The sequence below is a fragment of the Lathyrus oleraceus genome, chromosome 3 (genome assembly GCF_024323335.1).
Source record: "Lathyrus oleraceus cultivar Zhongwan6 chromosome 3, CAAS_Psat_ZW6_1.0, whole genome shotgun sequence".
Lineage (NCBI taxonomy): Eukaryota > Viridiplantae > Streptophyta > Magnoliopsida > Fabales > Fabaceae > Lathyrus > Lathyrus oleraceus.
In genome coordinates, this window is record NC_066581.1 from 234,364,214 (window position 1) to 234,382,931 (window position 18,718).

An 18,718-nucleotide genomic window follows, 5' to 3' on the forward strand; every position below is an offset into this window, starting at 1 on the left:
TAGGTGGCACTAACCACAGTTGACAAATACAACTTTGATAAAACTATTTTTATTTTTTATTTAAATTTAGACATTAATGAACATGCTCTTTGTTGTATAGAAAAAAAAATATTGGTATTGTGATTTGAAATCTGTGAGGCTTAACATATCAGCGTGATTACCGGTATGGACCATAGTGATATTTCTTTTAATAAAATTAAAAAAAAATGCAAACATTTAAATAAGAGATATTAGTTCAGTTGATTAATTAACCGAGATAATAAAATGTTATTTTAGTAGTGACAATGTTCTTTTCTTCTAATAGAACATGAATTGGGCCTCTATATAACTATGCCAAAACTTATTTTAACAACTTCACCGCAAACTTATTTAAGCATATCACATCGTAAAGTAGACCTCTCTTCAACAACATTCAGCTCGACAACATTGTGTACTTAAGAATTCAGTCCAACTAACATCAGGTTCCTTAGTCAATATGTTGATAACATTCAATGATATTATATATGTAAATGTTGCACCTACTGAATACAAACAAGTAAAGAATTTAGATTAAAATATATTGTAAGATGCCTAGGACAACAACAATAATGGATGGGAAAAAATTATTCATAAGATAACACTTACCGCATGAAATATTCTTTCTTTTACGAGTTTAATTTTGATACACTATTACGTGAAAAAAGTTATACCATCAACAAATCACTATCAATCATAAACGTAATTTTAGAATTTGTTATGATTAAATTCGAATGTTTTTAATGATTTAAAAATAGAAATAAATTAAAATCTTATTTTATTATAGTAAAATATAAATCAACAATATTTTGATTTTTTTATAGAAATATTTTGATATTGTTATAATAATATATAGCTTCTTTATGTTTTTTAGGGGTCATGCATATGGTGATTATACATAAATTTGAAGTAGGAAGAATGCAACATTTGTATGAATTCAATAAAAAATGAACTTGACCACAAACATCATGCGCATGATGTCCTACCAACTTCTAGGTGTACCAATAAAGTCTAATATTTCTAACTAAGAATAAAAAAATAAAAGGAAAAAATATATATGAACTCATAAAGATTGTGATCCATTAAGATATAAAAATATATGAAAGAAAAATAATTTTAATCCCTTTAGTCCTAAACATGCTATATATAAAGAAGTTAATCATAGTTGAAAACAAGTCATGAATTCATTTCAATAATCACTAAACACCTTTTAAAAAAGCCATTAGAAAGAAAAGTCTTTCATCATATGAAGTGATTGATGTTAGAAAATGGTATTGACCATACTTGCCCTAACCTTACTCCTAATAACATTGGCCTCTAAAATCATAAGAGATTGGCATTTAGAAAAATATCCTTCTTTACATAAGAAAAAACACCTTCCTCCTGGTCCACCAAGGTGGCCTATTGTTGGTAACCTTCTTCAATTAGGAAAACTCCCTCATAGAGACTTAGCATCTTTATGTGATAAATATGGACCCTTAGTTTATTTAAAATTAGGAAACGTTGATGCTATTACTACTAATGACCCTGATATTATACGTGAAATACTTCTTTCTCAAGATGAAGTTTTCGCTTCTCGTCCACGCACTCTTGCTGCAATTCATCTAGCATATGGATGTGGTGATGTTGCATTGGCTCCATTAGGACCTCATTGGAAACGTATGAGAAGAATTTGCATGGAACACTTGTTAACAACAAAGAGACTTGAATCATTCTCAAAACATCGTCAAGAGGAAGCTCAACATCTTATTAAGGATGTTTTGGCGATGGCCGAATCAGAAAAGGAGATTAATTTAAGAGAAGTTTTAGGTGGTTTTTCGATGAATAATGTGACTAGAATGTTATTAGGGAAACAATATTTTGGCTCTAAATCTGCTGGTCCACAAGAGGCTATAGAGTTTATGCATATAACTCATGAATTATTTTGGTTATTAGGTGTGATATATTTAGGTGACTACTTGCCTATGTGGAGATGGATTGATCCTCATGGTTGTGAAAAGAAAATGAGAGAAGTAGAAAAAAGAGTAGATGACTTTCACTCCAAAATTATTGAAGAACATAGAAAGGCAAGGGAAAGTAACAAGGAAATAGGAAATTGTGATGAAGATCTTGATTTTGTGGATGTTTTATTGTCTTTACCAGGTGAAGATGGAAAAAAGCATATGGATGATATTGAGATAAAAGCTTTGATTCAGGTATTGTCTTTTTTAGGGTTCATTTTTTATCTTACAAACAAAAATTTACTTTCTAGATTCATTGAATAACTGATAGTTAGGGTTTATATAAATATAACATAGTTATTAAATCTTTAGGATATGATAGCGGCTGCAACAGACACTTCAGCAGTTACTAATGAATGGGCGATGGCAGAGGTGATCAAACATCCACACGTCCTTCACAAAATCCAACAAGAACTTGATGCAGTGGTTGGCCCTAATAGAATGGTGATGGAATCTGATTTGCCTTGTCTTAACTACTTACGATGTGTTGTACGCGAAACTTTTCGCATGCATCCAGCAGGACCATTCCTCATTCCACATGAATCACTTCGTCCTACAATTATCAACGGATATTACATTCCTGAAAAGACGCGTGTATTCATCAATACTCATGGATTGGGTCGAAACACCAAGATTTGGGACAATGTGGAGGAGTTTAGGCCGGAGAGGCACTTTTTGGATAATGGGAGCCGAGTTGAGATTAGTCATGGAGGTGATTTCAAGATATTGCCTTTTAGTGCTGGAAAACGCAAATGTCCTGGTGCACCACTTGGAGTTACGTTGGTTTTGATGGCTTTGGCTCGACTATTTCATTGCTTTGATTGGGAACCACCTAAGGGTTTGAATCATCAAGATATTGATACTCAAGAAGTTTATGGAATGACTATGCCTAAAGTTCAACCGTTGATTGTTGTTGCCAAGCCACGCTTGGCTAGACATATGTATGATTGAATATAATGTGGTTTAAATTTTAGTGGAAAATGTACGGAAAAATAATTATGTAGGATTAAACTCACTAATTCAGTGTTATTTCAAATTATATATAATTAATCCTATGACTAAAAATATAAAAAATAAAATATAAAACTATTAAAAAATTAAAGAGACATTTGATATCAATTTTCTACTACTTTGTAGGTTGTGAGTTATCTTTCTCTCTTTTATCATTCATGAAACCTATTAACTTTGTCTCTTCCAATAGTTTTTTTTCACGGTTCCCAATAGTCATTGCCTCACAATTGTCCATTTTTTTAACTTTAGATTGTGTCTTTTATATCTCTTTCTTAATACGAGGGACAAAAGTATAGAATATAAATCTATATTAACAATGTACCAAAACACAATTATCTTTGGTGATTTCATCTTATTTCAAAAATTCAAAAATAATGAGTTATACCTTATTATGATTGATGCATTTAATATAATGTAAGTAATGGTAAGATAATCTCATAACACCTATGATGAGGTGATGAGGTAATGAAGGGACACTTCTAGTTTAATAAGGAGAATTATAATATCTCCAAAAATAAAAAAATAAAAATTGTTGTCACTTTTCCCATCCATTTCTAAATGGAGATAATATAATCTTTTTACAAGTTTCATTAAAAAATATAAGGGGGTAGAGGTAGCAAATAATTGAAAAAGAAAACAAGAGTCTCTTACCATAAGACTCTCTCCACTTCCAATTTAAAAAAAACTAATAACGAAGATAAATTTAAAGAGGAACATCAACAATTATCTTGTTTTTTATTTTTTAAATTAAAAAAATACTTGTTAAATTTGTAATTCTTTGTATCGAAGTCGAAATAGAATCATCTTGTAACCAATGAGTGGTTATTTCATCTGAGTGAAGGGTGAAGAATAAGAGGTGTGATCAATCAAAAGATTGATTCTTGTTCATCAAGATTGATTATGTTAACTTCAAGATTAGAGTTTTCTCAAAATCTGATATCTAGAGCACTGATTGTGTGTTCTTTGGGACACATTGAATTATGATCAATCATCCGAACGAGCATTTTCTATTGAACATTCCAATCTTGAATGGTAAGAATTATGAAAATTGTTGTAAGCAGATGAAGGTTGTTTTATGTTGTTCGAATCTTTGGGATCTTATGAAGAATGGAGTAACACAAATTAGAGAGAATTCTATGAATGAATATAAGACTACACATAAAGATTTGAAGAAGAAAGATTACAAGGCTCTCTTTTTTAATCCATCAATGTGTTGATCCAGACAACTTTGAGAAAGTTGGTGATGTAGATTTAGCAAAGGAAGCATGGGACATCCTGGAGAAATCATTTGGAGGCGCTGAGAAAGTGAAGGAGGTGAGGTTACAAACTTACATAAGAATGTATGAATTGCTTTAGATGGAAGATAATAAAAGTGTGACTGATTTCTTCACCAGAGTAACGAAATTGGTGAATTAAATTAAAACTTGTGGAGAAATGTTAACATCATAATCTGTAGTGTCAAAGATTTTAAGGTCATTGGCTCCACAGTCCGATCATGCGGTAGTAGCCATAGAAGAATCAAAATATTTGTCAAGTATAAAAAAAGAAGAGCTTCAAGGGACTCTTGAATCTCATAAATAAAGAATTGCTGAAAGAGCTGCAAACAAGTCGAAGACTGATATGGCTTTGCAAGCTCAGTCGACTAAGAAAGACAAAGGAAGATGGAATGGTAACAAGGGCAAAGAAGTTACAATAATTCGAATGGTAGAGGAAACCATAAAGAGGGTAATTCATCAAATCAAAGACAATCCTCTAACCAAGGCAATCACAGAGGTGGTGGTGCTACAATTATAAAAAATATGGCCATTATGCAAGTGAATGTCAAAGAGACAAGAAAAATCAAGAAAGTGATGTAAGGCTTGCAGAAGATGAAGTGATGTTAATGGTCACAACAAAAGAAAAAGAAAGATTCAAAGATCAATGGTATCTCGACTCAGGCTTTTCTTCACACAAGACTGGAAGAAAATAATGGTTTGTCAACATCAGTACCTCGTTAAAGAATAAGGTAAAATTTGCAAACAACAATACCATATCAGCTAAAGGTACTGGTGATGTTCTGATAAGGAGAAAGAATGGTAAACGACTAGTAATTTATAATGACTTATATATACTTGGCATGCAGAGTAAGCTGCTAAGTATAGGTCAACTGATTGAAAGGAATTACAAAGTGTTGATCAAAGATAGAATGATGAAAGTGATCGACTCAAGTAACATGTTAATCTTGAAGGCTCATATGTCTCATAATAGAACCTTCAGGATTGAACTTGATGTGTTGGAACACAAGTGCCTAGCGACTGTATCTACTAGAGATGAATGGTTATGGATATTGACTTAGTCACTTGAATTTCAATGAAATTATAAATCTGAAGAGGAAGAACATGGTTTCAGGCCTACCAGAAACCCATATTCCATATGAAGTATGTGAAGCATGTGTTTAAGCAAAGCAACATAAGAAAAACTTTAGCAAGGATGCGAGAAGAAAGTTGAAATCCACTATCGACATAATCTACTCAGATGTGTATGGTCCTCTTCAGGTAGATTCACTTGGAGGTAATAAGTACTTTGTTACATTTATTGATGATTATAGAAGAAATTTATGGACCTACTTAATCAAAAATAAAAATGATGTGACTGATGTTTTCACCAAGTTAAAAGCATGGTTGAAAGACATAGTGGGTACAAGATTAAAGTTCTAAGGACAAATAAAGATGAAGAGTACGTGTCAAATGATTTTGATGCACTGTGTATAAAAGAAGAAATTATTTCACCATACACTCCTCAACAAAATGGCATTGCTAAAAGAAAGAACACAACCATTATGAATATGGTGAGAAGTATGTTAAAAGGACAGACTTGTAGTAAATGCGTTTATTCAGAAAGAAGGAATCGACTATGATGAAGTCTTTGCACCAGTAGCTAGAATCAAAATAATCAGGTTGGTTGTTGGTCTAGCCAATATGCATAACTGGTATATATGTCAGATGGACGTGAAATGTGCATTCTTGAATGTCCCACTAAATGAAGAGGTGTATGTGACACAACCAATCGGTCTTGTGAAATATGACTGAGAAAGGAAAGTATATAGGTTGCATAAAGCTCAGTGCAGACTGAAACAAGCTCCAAGAGCTTGGAATAAGAAAATAGACGACTTTCTAAGAGAGAAAGAGTTTGAGAAGTTTTCGACAAAGTATGGTGTGTATGTCAGGAGAAGCAGGAGTGAGTTTCTTATACTAGGTCTCTATGTGGATGACTTGTTGATAATAGACAGTTGCAAGAAGGAGATTGAAGACTTCAAACATGACTTAAGTAAGAAGTTTGAAATGTCAGACTTGGGAAATCTCTCATACTTCCTTGGCATCAAATTCTACAAGAATAATAGAGACTTGATGATACATCAAATAAGATATGTAGGCGAAATACTCAAGAGATTTGAGATGCAAGATTGCAACCCATCTTCGATTCCAGGTGAGCCTAGATTGCAACTGTCAAAAGACTCAGATGAAGATGATGTAAATCTAACATAGTACAGAAGACTCAGTGGATCACTTCAATACCTCTGTCACATAAGACCTTATTTAGCTTATTGTGTATGCATGGTCAGTATATTCATGCAGAAGTCGAAGATATCTTATATTGCAGCCACCAAGAGGATACTAAGGTATCTCAAAGAAACACTCGACTATCGTATTTTGTTTCCTTCAGTCAATGAAGTAAAAGAATGAAAACTTATGGGCTACACTGGCTCTAGTTTATGTGGTGATGCTGAAGATAGAAAATTGACAACAAGATATATGTTCATGTTAGGTGGTCTGTTAGTGGCATTGAGTTCAAGAAAGGAACCGGTGGTAGCTTTATCATCATGTGAGGATGAATACATAACATATTTACTATATGCATTCCAAGCAACATGGATGATGAATCTAGTCAAAGAAATTACAGGAAAGAATCATGGAGAAATGACCATGAAGATTGACAACATGTTAGCTGTTAACATGGATAAGAATCTGATAGCACATAGAAGAAGCAAACACATCGAAATGAGGTTTCATTACCTAAGAGAACATGTAGCGAATGGAAAGTTCAGTCTAGAGTATTACAGATCAAAGAATCAAATTGCAGATATAATGGTGAAGGTTGTACAGGTCGAATTATTCAAGAGATTAAGAATAATGATGAATATAGATAGCTTAGACACAATGAGATATGTGGTGTGTTAAACTTGTAACTCTTTGTGTCGAAGTCGAAATAGAATGTTTGTATTTGACGGGTGCCAAAATTAGTTGTGTCAAAGAGAGTCTGTATTTGTTGTAATTGACAGAAAGTCAAATACAACTTGTTGAAGCATGTAGTCGAAACATGTAGTTGTCGAAGGAGTCAAGAGAGTCGAAATATATTAAGTTAGCTTATTTTAAGTTGAGTTAGTTATTTTGTAATTACTTTGAATGCAAGTAATCTCTTATACAAATATATAGAAGCTCTATTTTTTTGTAATCAAGTGTAAGAAAGCATTGTATAGTTTTGAAGTCAAAATCAAAATTAACACACATTATCAAACACTTAGAGTGCATTTTGCACAATAACATTACATTGAGCATCTTCTTCCAGAATTTCTCTTTTCTCTCACTTTCAATTGCATCGTTTTTCTTCTTTCAATTCTATGTGTAGTATAGAATCATCTTACAATCAATGAGTGATTGTTTCATCCGAGTGAAAGATGAAGAACGAGAGGTGTGATCAATCAAAAGATTGATTTTTGTTTATCAAAATTGATTCGACTAACTTTGAGATTTGAGTTTTTCTAACAATACTGAATGCTTATCTTAAGAAAAACTATTTCAAAAATAATATTAGGTTGCACTTAGATTTGAGAGAATTTATAAAAATAATTTATTATATATTAATAACGTTATCAACATTTTCAATAAATTATTCAAAATATCTTATAATTTATATGATAATTTTATGGTATTTTTTCTTTAATTAAAGAAATAGTTGATATGTTTCTCTTGTAAAAAAATACAATTTATATATTATTTACGACAGTCAATCATTAAGTGTACCGATTGTTAGAAATTTCAGAAAGATTAAAGGGATCCAGACTTGAATTATGAACGCAACACTTTCCTTATAGTATTTCAAGCACTCTTGATTTTCTTAGAGTTCTGATGCAGGAATACCCAGGATAATTCAGCCTTATCGAGTTTGCATAAGACCGGCGAAAACCCGAATGCAGCGAAGAGCGTCTGGAATTATTTAGAGGATTTTCGGATTTTGTGTGTTGTATTCTGAATCCGGATTTATGCTTTTATAGGCCATGTTGATATTGTTTCACAAGGTAGCGACCCTTGGTGAAGCAATGTCCTTTTCCAATAATCATAATGGTTGGCCTGCAGCGTGTTTCACCAACAGTTGCATGATTTCGCCTTTGCAACATCTCATGAAGAGTTACAATCTCCGAATTCAAAATTCAAAATTCAAAATTCAAAATTTATGAAGGGTTATCTCATGCATTTATTAGCATCAACTCACTTCCACCATTTGTCATTTTGGAACACACTTGTATTTAATAAATTACAACAATCCCCCACTTGTTCTAATAATGACAAATCCAATTCCAGAATATAGAAAGCAAAAAGTGTTAATACAGTTAGGTATCTTTCGATTTGAACTTAACCTTAGTAAAGACAACGTAAAGCCTAATCGGAACGTTAGGTAGCTATGCTTTGAACCATTATCCCATGTGATCAGACCGGCGTTGCTATACACACATCTTTAGAGGTTCTTCGCCTACATATCTCTCCTAGCACTATTTATGGCCATGTGCTTTTCCTGTTTTCATGAATTTTTTTATGAGAGAAACTCCAACTCTCACCTTAAGACGGCACCATCTTGAAGTTCATATAGGTGAAGTTCAATTCGTATCTATTTCTTTAGATACGTATCCTCCTTGATATAGAACTTCATTAAGAGTTTCTTTGAAAACTCAACCCTCAGTTTGTAATCGTCAACATTATCGCGGAATGTTGCATAACCTTCTGAATCAACGACTTGTTGTTACCCATTGAATCTTAGGTTAAGATGTGTTAACTTCAGATTGGGTTTCTATCATTGTCGGAACCCTTATTCAAGGAGTTTTAATCCCATACCTTTCGAGGTAGTCTTTACTAAATCTCTGGCCAGTGGTTTAGTAAATGGATCAGCCAAATTATAGCTTGTTTGTATATGTGTTAGTGAAATGATCCCATCCTTTATCATTTTTCTCACGAGAGAGTGTCTAAGACCTATGTGTCTAGACTTTCCATTGTACACTTCACTGAACGCTCTAGCCAGGGTGGCTTGACTATCACAATGTATCAATACTTTTGAAACATTGTCTTTAGCTAACGGAACCTCCAATAAGAGGTCCCTCAACCATTCTGCTTCTTGTCCAGCAGACGCAAGAGCCACAAACTCTGATTCCATGGTTGAGAGAGTAATGCATGTTTGTTTCTTGCTTTTCCAAGAAATCGCACCTCCAGCTAATGTGAATATCCACCCAGTTGTAGATTTATAATCTCCAACACTTGATATCCAACTTGTGTCGGTATATCCTTCTAGTACGGCAGGAAACTTACCATAATGAAGGCCAAGATTTTTGGTCTTTAACAAATATCCGAAAATCCTAGTTATGGCCTTCCAATGTTCATCATTTGGATTGCTAGTCTACTCATCTTACTAACTGCAAAAGCTATGTCAGGTCTGGTGCATTGCATTAAGTACATTAGACATCCAATTGCACTTGCATATTCCAGTTGTGCCACGGTTCTCCCATTGTTCTTTTGAAGTTTGACACAAGGATCGAATGGAGTGTTTACTTCCTTAAAGTTTAGGTGTTTGAACTTTTCCAACATTTTCTTAATATAATGTGTTTGATTAAGTTCATAACCCCCACTATTTCGTTTTACTTTGATCCCTAGTATAGTGTCAACTAGTCCAAGATCTTTCATCTTGAATGTGGAAGTCAAAAATTTCTTTGTTTCTAATATTCCATTAATTTCATTGATGATAATCAACATGTCATCAACATATAGACATAGAAATATCACAACATTTCCGCGCACTTTTGTGTACAAGCATTTGTTGCAAGAGTTTGGAACAAACCCATTTGCTACTAGTCTAGGAATGCTGTTTTAACATCCATTTGATGAACAATAAGGTTATTCAAGGAATGCTGTGCAAACACGATTCTAATTGTCGTAGTTTTTGCTACCGGTGCATATGTGTCAAAATAATCGACACCTTCCTTTTGTCTAAATCCTTTTGCTACTAGTCTAGCCTTGTAGGTGTTTAATGTACCGTTAGTATGATACTTTTTTCTAAACACCCACTTGCATCCAATGGGTCTTGATACCTTCGGAAGATCAACTAGTTCTCAAGTATGATTTGACATAATTGAATCCATTTCATCTTGGATAGCATCTTTCCAAAAAGAAGCGTCCCTAAAAGCCACTACTTCCTTATATATTTTAGGATCATCTTCTACTTGAAGAATAATAGGAATTTTATGAACATCATTCTTGCTATTTCCTTCAACTAAATAAAGAGAAATGAGTTGGGAATTGATTTCATCTGGTCCCAGATCCTTAGTTTTTCGTGCCCTTTTGCTTCTCCTTGGTTCTGATTGTGTTTCAACAATTCGTGTCGAATCTTTGTCACAAGATTCTTCAATTGTGGGATTTTCAGGTCCCTTATCCTTTGTGATGAGATTTTCAAAGAATTCCACATCTCTGGATTCAACAATTACATTAGACTCTAGATTTAGAAGTCTGTATGCTTTGCTATTTGATGCATATCCTATGAAGGCACATCTGATTCCTCGAGGACCCAATTTTGTCCTTTTGGGATCCATGTTCTTGTAATAAGCTACACACCCCCACACTCTGAAATAACCAATACTTGGTGGTCTTCCTTTCCATTTCTCATATGGAGAAATACCAGTTGTTTTTAAAGGAATCCTGTTCATTATGTGACATGCGGACAATAGTACTTCACCCCATAAATTAAATGGTAATTCTGAATGCATTAACATAGCATTTATCATCTCTTGATATGTTCTAATTTTTCTTTTGGCCATTCCATTTTGTTGTGGTGTGCGGGGCGCAGAACATTCGTGTATGATGCCATATTCTTCACAATATGCATCAAATTCTGCTGAGAAATATTCTCCACCTCTATCGCTCCTAAGTACTTTTATAGTTGTACTTAATTGATTTTCTACTTCTGCTTTATATGTCTTAAAGGCATTGAAAACATCATTTTTATGCTTTAAGAGATATACATGTGTGAACCTAGAGCAATCATCGATAAACATTATACAATAACGGTTTCCCCCACGGGTCAACATACCATTAAATTCACACAAATCAGAGTGCACAAGATCTAGCACGTTTGTTTTTCTTTCAACACTTTTGAAAGGTTTCTTTATCATTTTTGATTTAACACATATTTCACATTTTCCGAAATCATGAATGTTGCATGATATCAAACCGGATTTAATTAGTCTATTCATAGTACTAATACCAATATGTGCCAATCTAGAGTGCCATAAGGAAATAGATTCAAGCATATAAGCAGAATTAGAAATTTCATTAATAATATTGCCGGTAGTGCAAAGTTTGATAATTCCTTCAGCGGAATATCCTTTTCCTACAAATATACCATTACGGGTCAATATTAATTTGCCCGATTCATATACAGATTTAATACCCGGTTTTCCTAATAAGTCCCCACTAACAAGGTTTCTATTCATATCAGGAACATGAAGCACATTAACAAGAGTGTCTTTCTTTCCGGAAGTGAAGTTGAGTTCGACGGATCGTGTTCCAACGACTTTAGATCGCACTTCATTTCCCATTTGCACTTCTTGTCCATCATTGACTTCGGTATAGGTTTTGAATGCTGTTTTATCATAAGATACATGCACAGTTGCACATGTGTCATACCACCATCCTTGCACTTTGCCTTTGATTGCCATAATTTCGCTTACCGTAGCGATTATGTCGTCATCGACATGAACAACATTGACCTCATTTTTGGACTTATTGTGCCTGCAATCTCGAGCATAATGTCTGGGTTTGCCACATACATAACAACCATTTTTAGTACCTTTTGGTCCGCCAGAATTTTTGAACTTGTTGTGTTCTTTCCTTGGGCCGAGATGGTTTTTCATGCCATCATATTTTTTCTTTCCTTTAGCGACAACAACATTTGCTTTAGCAAATCCAGCAGACTCAGTTTTTTCTCGATCCTTCGTTTCCTCCTCGATACGAAGGTGTTTCTGAAGTTTCTCCAAAGAAAAGTCCTCAGAACTATGCAACAATTCTTTCTGTATCCTTTCCACGAAGGTGGCAATTTTGCTATTATTGCACCGACTTGGAATGCTTCAGGAATGTCAATTTTCACGGCTTTTATTTTATTCACGAGAACCTGTAACTTGTGTACTTGTACAAGAATCGGCTTGGAATCCAACATCTTAAAATCAAAGTATTTAGATATTAAAAACTTTTTCATACCTTCTTCTTTGGTCTTGAATTTGAATTCGAGTGTGTTCCAGATTTCCTTTGCGGATGCAGTATTGGTGTAGAGATCATAGAGACGATCAGATAACGTGTTCAAGATGTGTCCACGACAAAGCAGTTCATCTTCTTTTCGTTTCCTTCTCTCCTTTTTTACTTCATCAGTGTCATTCTCAGTTGGTTCTGGAATTGCCTCCATATCAGGATCCAAGACATATTGAATTTTCAGGGCGGTCAGGAGAAATGTCATTTTGTCTTGCCAGCGGGTATAGTTTGTTCTATCGAAACGATCTAACTTAACAAGGTCCTGGTTCATCAGTTTGATGCTTGAAACAGAAGCGTCGGTGACCATGATTTGAACTACTATAAGACTGTTAGAAATTTCGGAAAGATTAAAGGGATCCAGGCTTGAATCGTGAACGCAACACTTTCCTTATAGTACTTCAAGCACTCTCGATTGTCTTAGAGTTCTGATGCAGGAATACCCAGGATAATTCAGCCTTATCGAGTTTGCGCAAGATCGGCGAAAACCCGAATACAGCGAAGAGCGTCTGGAATTATTTAGAGGATTTTAGGATTTTGTGTGTTGTATTCTGAATCCGGATTTGCTTTTATAGGCCATGTTGATATTGTTTCACAAGGTAGCGACCCTTGGTGAAGCAATGTCCTTTTCCAATAATCATAATGGTTGGCCTGCAACATGTTTCACCAACAGTTGCATGGTTTCGCCTTTGCAACATCTCATGAAGAGTTACAATCTCCGAATTCAAAATTCAAAATTCAAAATTTATGAAGAGTTATCTCATGCATTTATTAGCATTAACTCACTTCCACCATTTGTCATTTTGGAACACACTTGTATTTAATAAATTACAACACCGATTACTTGTGTTATTATATTTTTACAAGACTTTTTGTCTAGGAAGAATTCCAATAAACTCTTTTTCAAATACTCAAAGTGTCAAAATCTGGATGGACTAAACCTTGTGTTTTATATGTAGAGTTTGTATGGTATAAATGTGTGCACACAAGAATATCATTTGATAACTATATCGATGTTGGTGAGTAAGAGTCCCAGTGAGTGGTTTTCCATCTGATCATTATGTGCCTTCTTTTGATTGATGTGAGAAAGGCTATCATATTAATTCTAATTAGCTTCATACGTGACAAAGGCTATCAATGTACTTAATTATAATAATAGGTTTTAATAGTCACTTATTTGGCTATTATCACATTTAAGAGACGTGTTTGGACATATTGAGATCATATGATAAATGCACATAAATGTCGATTGTCCTGCCTAGGACGGTCATCGTCACGTCCAATCCTGGAAAAATGGTTGTGTTCTATTTAACACCATAACCCGACTTAACTTGATTCCCCATAATGTATGCATGGTCAGACCAACCGACCACAAAGATTTTTCAAGATGTACGCAACTTTCTAAGCATGATTCCCAAAAGGGTGAGATGTTTAAGGGACAACCATAAAAAATTCAACCATATTATTCGACCAAACATTGATTCTCGGGATGTACATAACTCCCAAGCATGAGGTCCAATGAAGAGAGATGTTTAAGGGACAATCATTAGGGTAATTCGACTAGACATAATTCTCGGGATGTACACTTAAGAACATCATTTGATATTATTCGACCAGACACAATTAAGAGTTTAATTATTTTTTAATTTTGTTTCCTTATCTTAAAGTTAAACAAAGTGTTTTGAAATCCTCCACTCATATGCATATACAAACCTTCATGTTAGAATGACTTTGATTCATTGAAAATGTTTGCATAAGATCTTTTTGTGTTATTGTTGACAATTTGTTACTTGATACAACATGATGAGCTTGTTATATATAGTCATCATGTAAGATTTGATAGGTAGTTACACCATATAAGAGTTAGTTCGTTATTCTAACTAACTTTCTTAACCCTCTATAACTAACTTATCTCACTATTCTAATTACATCAAAATATACTAAGAATATTACTCCAATACCCCCTTTCCACAAGCTCATGTTTGAAGCATGGGTGAAACTTTAAGCTTGGACTTAAAATCTTGGAATACGGCATGAGAGAGAGAGAGGTTTGATGAGAGTACCCACAACCTGTGTTGTTCCTGGTATATGATGGAAGTTGAGTTTGTTGGATATAACTATTTTGTGCACAAAATGAATATCTAATTCAACGTGCTTAGTTCTTTCATGGAGCACTAGATTATGAGATACCATAGTCGCATTTATGTTTTCATATAGGAGATTTGGAACATGATATGGGACATGTAGTTCAGTTATCAAAGATTTTAGACATAACAACTCATAAGTAGTGTGTGCTAGTGCATAATATTTTGAATCAATTCTTGAGTGCGCAACTAAGGACTGCTTCTTGGAGCTCCACATGATTAGATTACGACCAAGGTATACACAATATCCTAATGTGGACCATCTATCATCCAAATCACTTGCCAAATTCGAGTCACTATATGCTCAAAGAGAGACTTTCTACAAAGGATCAATTGGACTTAATAGCAAACCATGTTGTGTTATGCTACTTAAATAGCAAAGGATGCGTTTTACTGCACTCCAATGAGATTTGAATGGTTTAGCCATAAACTGACATTTATTAACACTGAATTCAAGTCATGTTAAGGTCACATATTAGAGAGCACAAAAAATTGACCTACATAGGGACAAATTAGTTATGACATCTCTGCCATGCTTACTCAATTTGCAGTGGGTGAACATTGGAGTATTGACACTATTAGCATCAACCATGTTTGACTTGACCAACAAGTATTTTATGTACTTGGTTTGTGTGAGAGTTAAGGACTCATTGAGCTTCTCATGGACTTTAATATCATGTAAATACTTTGGCTTGCCAAGTTTCTTGAGGGAAACTTTAAGATGAAGCTTAGGAATCAGATCATGAATTAGCTTGGAAGAGGTCCATGTGATCAAGATGCTATTTACATATGCCAATTCATACAAGGTTATATTCTTATGTTGATAAATGAATAGGTAATGGTCACACTTGCTTGAGGAAAATCCAAAATGGATCAGTGCTTGATGAAGTTTCTCGTACCAAGCCCTAGGTGCTTGCTTAAGTCCATAAATTGCTTTCTCCGGCTTGCAAACAAGTGAAGCATTGGTGTCTACAAAGCTTGGAGGTTATTGAATATAAACTTCCTATTGGAGATATCCATTTAAGAATGCATTGTTAATATCAACCTGTTGAATCTCCCACTTGTGTGTAAAGGATAAGAATATGATGACCCTGATGGTGGTAGGCTTGACTATTATTGGTGCCATATGGATTTTCTTTTACTTTAAAGGACCTACTTGGATCAAATTGTTTGTATGTGTGATTGAAATGCATCTAGGATCCATGTTTCATTCTTCATAAGAGATTTGTATTCTGACTGAATAGCATTGAACAACACAAGTTGAGACAATGCATGTTTAGTAGTTGTGGGTTCTGAGTGCACATGGAATGATTTTGGCTTAGACTTGCCTATTTTGGATCTTGTTAGCATTGGATAATTGTTGATAATAAGAGTGGAAGTTGGAGGTTAATTGTGAAATGAGGGTGATAAGGAATTTGTAGTGTGAGATATGATTTGAGTTGTGGAGGTTGTACTTTATTGAGATGCCTTGTAATATAAGTTACTTACATAACCAAAGTTGATATTAGTAGTTGCAGAACTTGGACCTTGGCTGGTTATACTTATGTTTAGCTTGGTAAATTGAGCTTTCTCAGTTGGCTCAGTGTGAGGTTCGTAGGATATAGTAGGTTTAGGGTTATGACCAGTTGGTAAAGTCTGATTTGTGGAGTGTGGTACACGATGTGCATGATGGGAGTTGACAAATTCATGTTGATAACTTGACTATATGGGGTTGGACTCAAAAGCTATATCATTTGATAAGACATATTGTGTGTGGTTGGGTAAATATTGTTGAGAGTTAGGACACATAGGCAGAGATAAAGATAAAGTGTGTTTGTCTTGACTGGAAAAATATGTGGTTGACTTAGATTGTAGGATAGAGTAGGGAAATTCGACTTCATTGTAAACTACATCCTTTGAGATGAAAACTCGGCCACTTTTGTCTATGCATTTGTGACCCTTGTATGTTGAAGAGACTTCCAAGTAGACACGATTGGAGATTTTAAAGTGTAGTATATGTTGATTGTAAGCCTCAAGTGAGGATAACAGGAACAACCAAACACATTTAGGGTCTTATACTATAATTTATTGTTGTGCAAGGTAATGTATGGTGAGGCAAAATTTGGTAAAGATGGTGTAGGAAGTATGTTTATTAGATATATAACAGTAGTAAAACTATGATCCCAAGATCAATAGGTAATGAGGCATGTGCTAGCAGAGTTAGTACCATTTCCACAATTTGCCCATGCTTCCTTTCAACTATCCCGTTTTCATGGGAGGTATATGGACATGTAAGTATGTGCATTATGCCAAGATCATTGAGATATCTTTCGAATGGCCTAAACTCACCCCCAAAATCTGATTGAATTTCCTTTATTTGAGCATTGAATTGTGTTTTGACATAGCTTTGAAAGAGCTTGAATGCATTGAGAGCATCACTTTTATGCTTTAGCATGTAAGTTCAAGTGTACCTTGTAGAAGCATTAACAAAGGAGACATAATAAGAGTAGGCACCTCTAGATGGAGCAGGTGATGGCCCCCATAGGTCAGTATGAATTAACTTTAAAACACTACTTTTTTATGAGTTAGAGGAGAATGAATTCTATAAGACTTGCCTAGACAACAAGCATGACAAAAGATATCATATTTCTTATTATTCAAAGGAATTTTACATAATGCAAGAACATGACTAACTACTTTGGAATGATCATGTCCTAACCTATAATTCCAAAGAAAATTATTATTGAAAAGAGTAACATCACTAGTTGTCCTAAGATTAGTAGTGGTATTATTGACAATTGAAAGGAACTTTTGACATTTAGCAGAAAGGAACTATGTGAGGTTTCAAATGCAAGATTGTTAAAGTAACACAACCCGTCTTCATCTGGAAACCCTTCAAAGAGTACCAATCTAGATTCTTGTAATTTAGCAAAGCATTTGTTAACATGGAACTCAAAGTATACTTTTTATCTCTAGTAAACTGAGAAACAAATAAAATATTTCCAGTAATGATAAATACATGTAGTAGATTATTCATAACAAGAATGGTCATTTCCAACTAAAATTTTATTAGGGTAGGCATAAGAATGGTCATTTTGTAAATTTCAAAGACAAAAGGTGATATGATGTGAAACACCCGATTCTGTAAACCAAGCATGACACTCTAGTCCTTGTGCTACTTGAATAATATCCTAATGAGATAATAGTGCAATGGTCTGAGTAGAATTGACAACTTTACTTGTCAAATTCACATGACTTTGATTAGTTCCAATTGAATTAGAAGCTTGTGCTTGAGTCTTTTCTAGTGCATGCACAAAGTACTCATCAAATCTATGCAAACAATCCATGAATGCATGCCCGTATTTGTTGCAAAGTTGACATGTAGGTCTATTTTATATAGTGTTATTTTATGTACCACGACTCCTGCATCTAAAGCCATGAGCTCGACCCTGAAAGTGCTAAAAAGATACAGATCCACCTACATACCTACAAGAGAAATTGTTAGGAACAACTTGGGTTATGTTTGTCATTACACTTGGTCTAATACACTCTTAGCGGTACTTGTCTAGCTGAGCTTCTTGAACATAGAAGAATGCTTCCACTTTATAGATGTTTGTAGGTTCCACTTTTCCATAAATCATCATGATGAATGGATTATATTCTTCAGGTAGTCCTTGGAAAATCGCATCAGCTTGATCTCTTTTAGAGATTGGATCAACAATGACAAGTAATAACTCTGCAATAGCCCTAATTATAAGTACATGCTATGAGATAAATGAAGGTGAGAAAAACAAGAAAGGGGGGTTTGAATTGTTTGAAAAATAAGCGCTTTTGCAAAATGAAATCACACAATGATTTTATACTGGTTCGCTTATAACACAAAGCTACTCCAGTCCACCCGGCCAAGGTGATTTCGCCTTCAACAAGGACTTAATCCACTAATCTTGAAAGATTACAAACAACCCCTAAGAGA

At 34.3% G+C, this 18,718-nt stretch overlaps 1 protein-coding gene across 1 annotated transcript; it reads left to right on the forward strand.

Annotated features, from left to right (window-relative positions):
* Window positions 1–1,182: 1,182 nt before the first annotated feature.
* On the forward strand, window positions 1,183–2,988 carry LOC127126544 (cytochrome P450 703A2). Its single transcript, XM_051055484.1, has 2 exons — window positions 1,183–2,210; window positions 2,328–2,988. The coding sequence occupies exons 1-2, from the start codon at window positions 1,284–1,286 to the stop codon at window positions 2,964–2,966; spliced, it is 1,566 nt and encodes a 521-aa protein (XP_050911441.1). The 5' UTR covers window positions 1,183–1,283; the 3' UTR covers window positions 2,967–2,988.
* The last annotated feature ends 15,730 nt before the right edge of the window (window positions 2,989–18,718 follow it).

What these genes read in the sequence shown, in the direction of transcription:
- LOC127126544 (XM_051055484.1), top strand. Translation starts at nt 1,284, where the DNA reads ATGGTATTGACCATACTTGCCCTAACCTTACTCCTAATAACATTGGCC. An exon ending in AGATAAAAGCTTTGATTCAG is followed by an intron (nt 2,211 to 2,327) that starts GTATTGTCTTTT and finishes TTAAATCTTTAG; the next exon opens with GATATGATAGCGGCTGCAAC.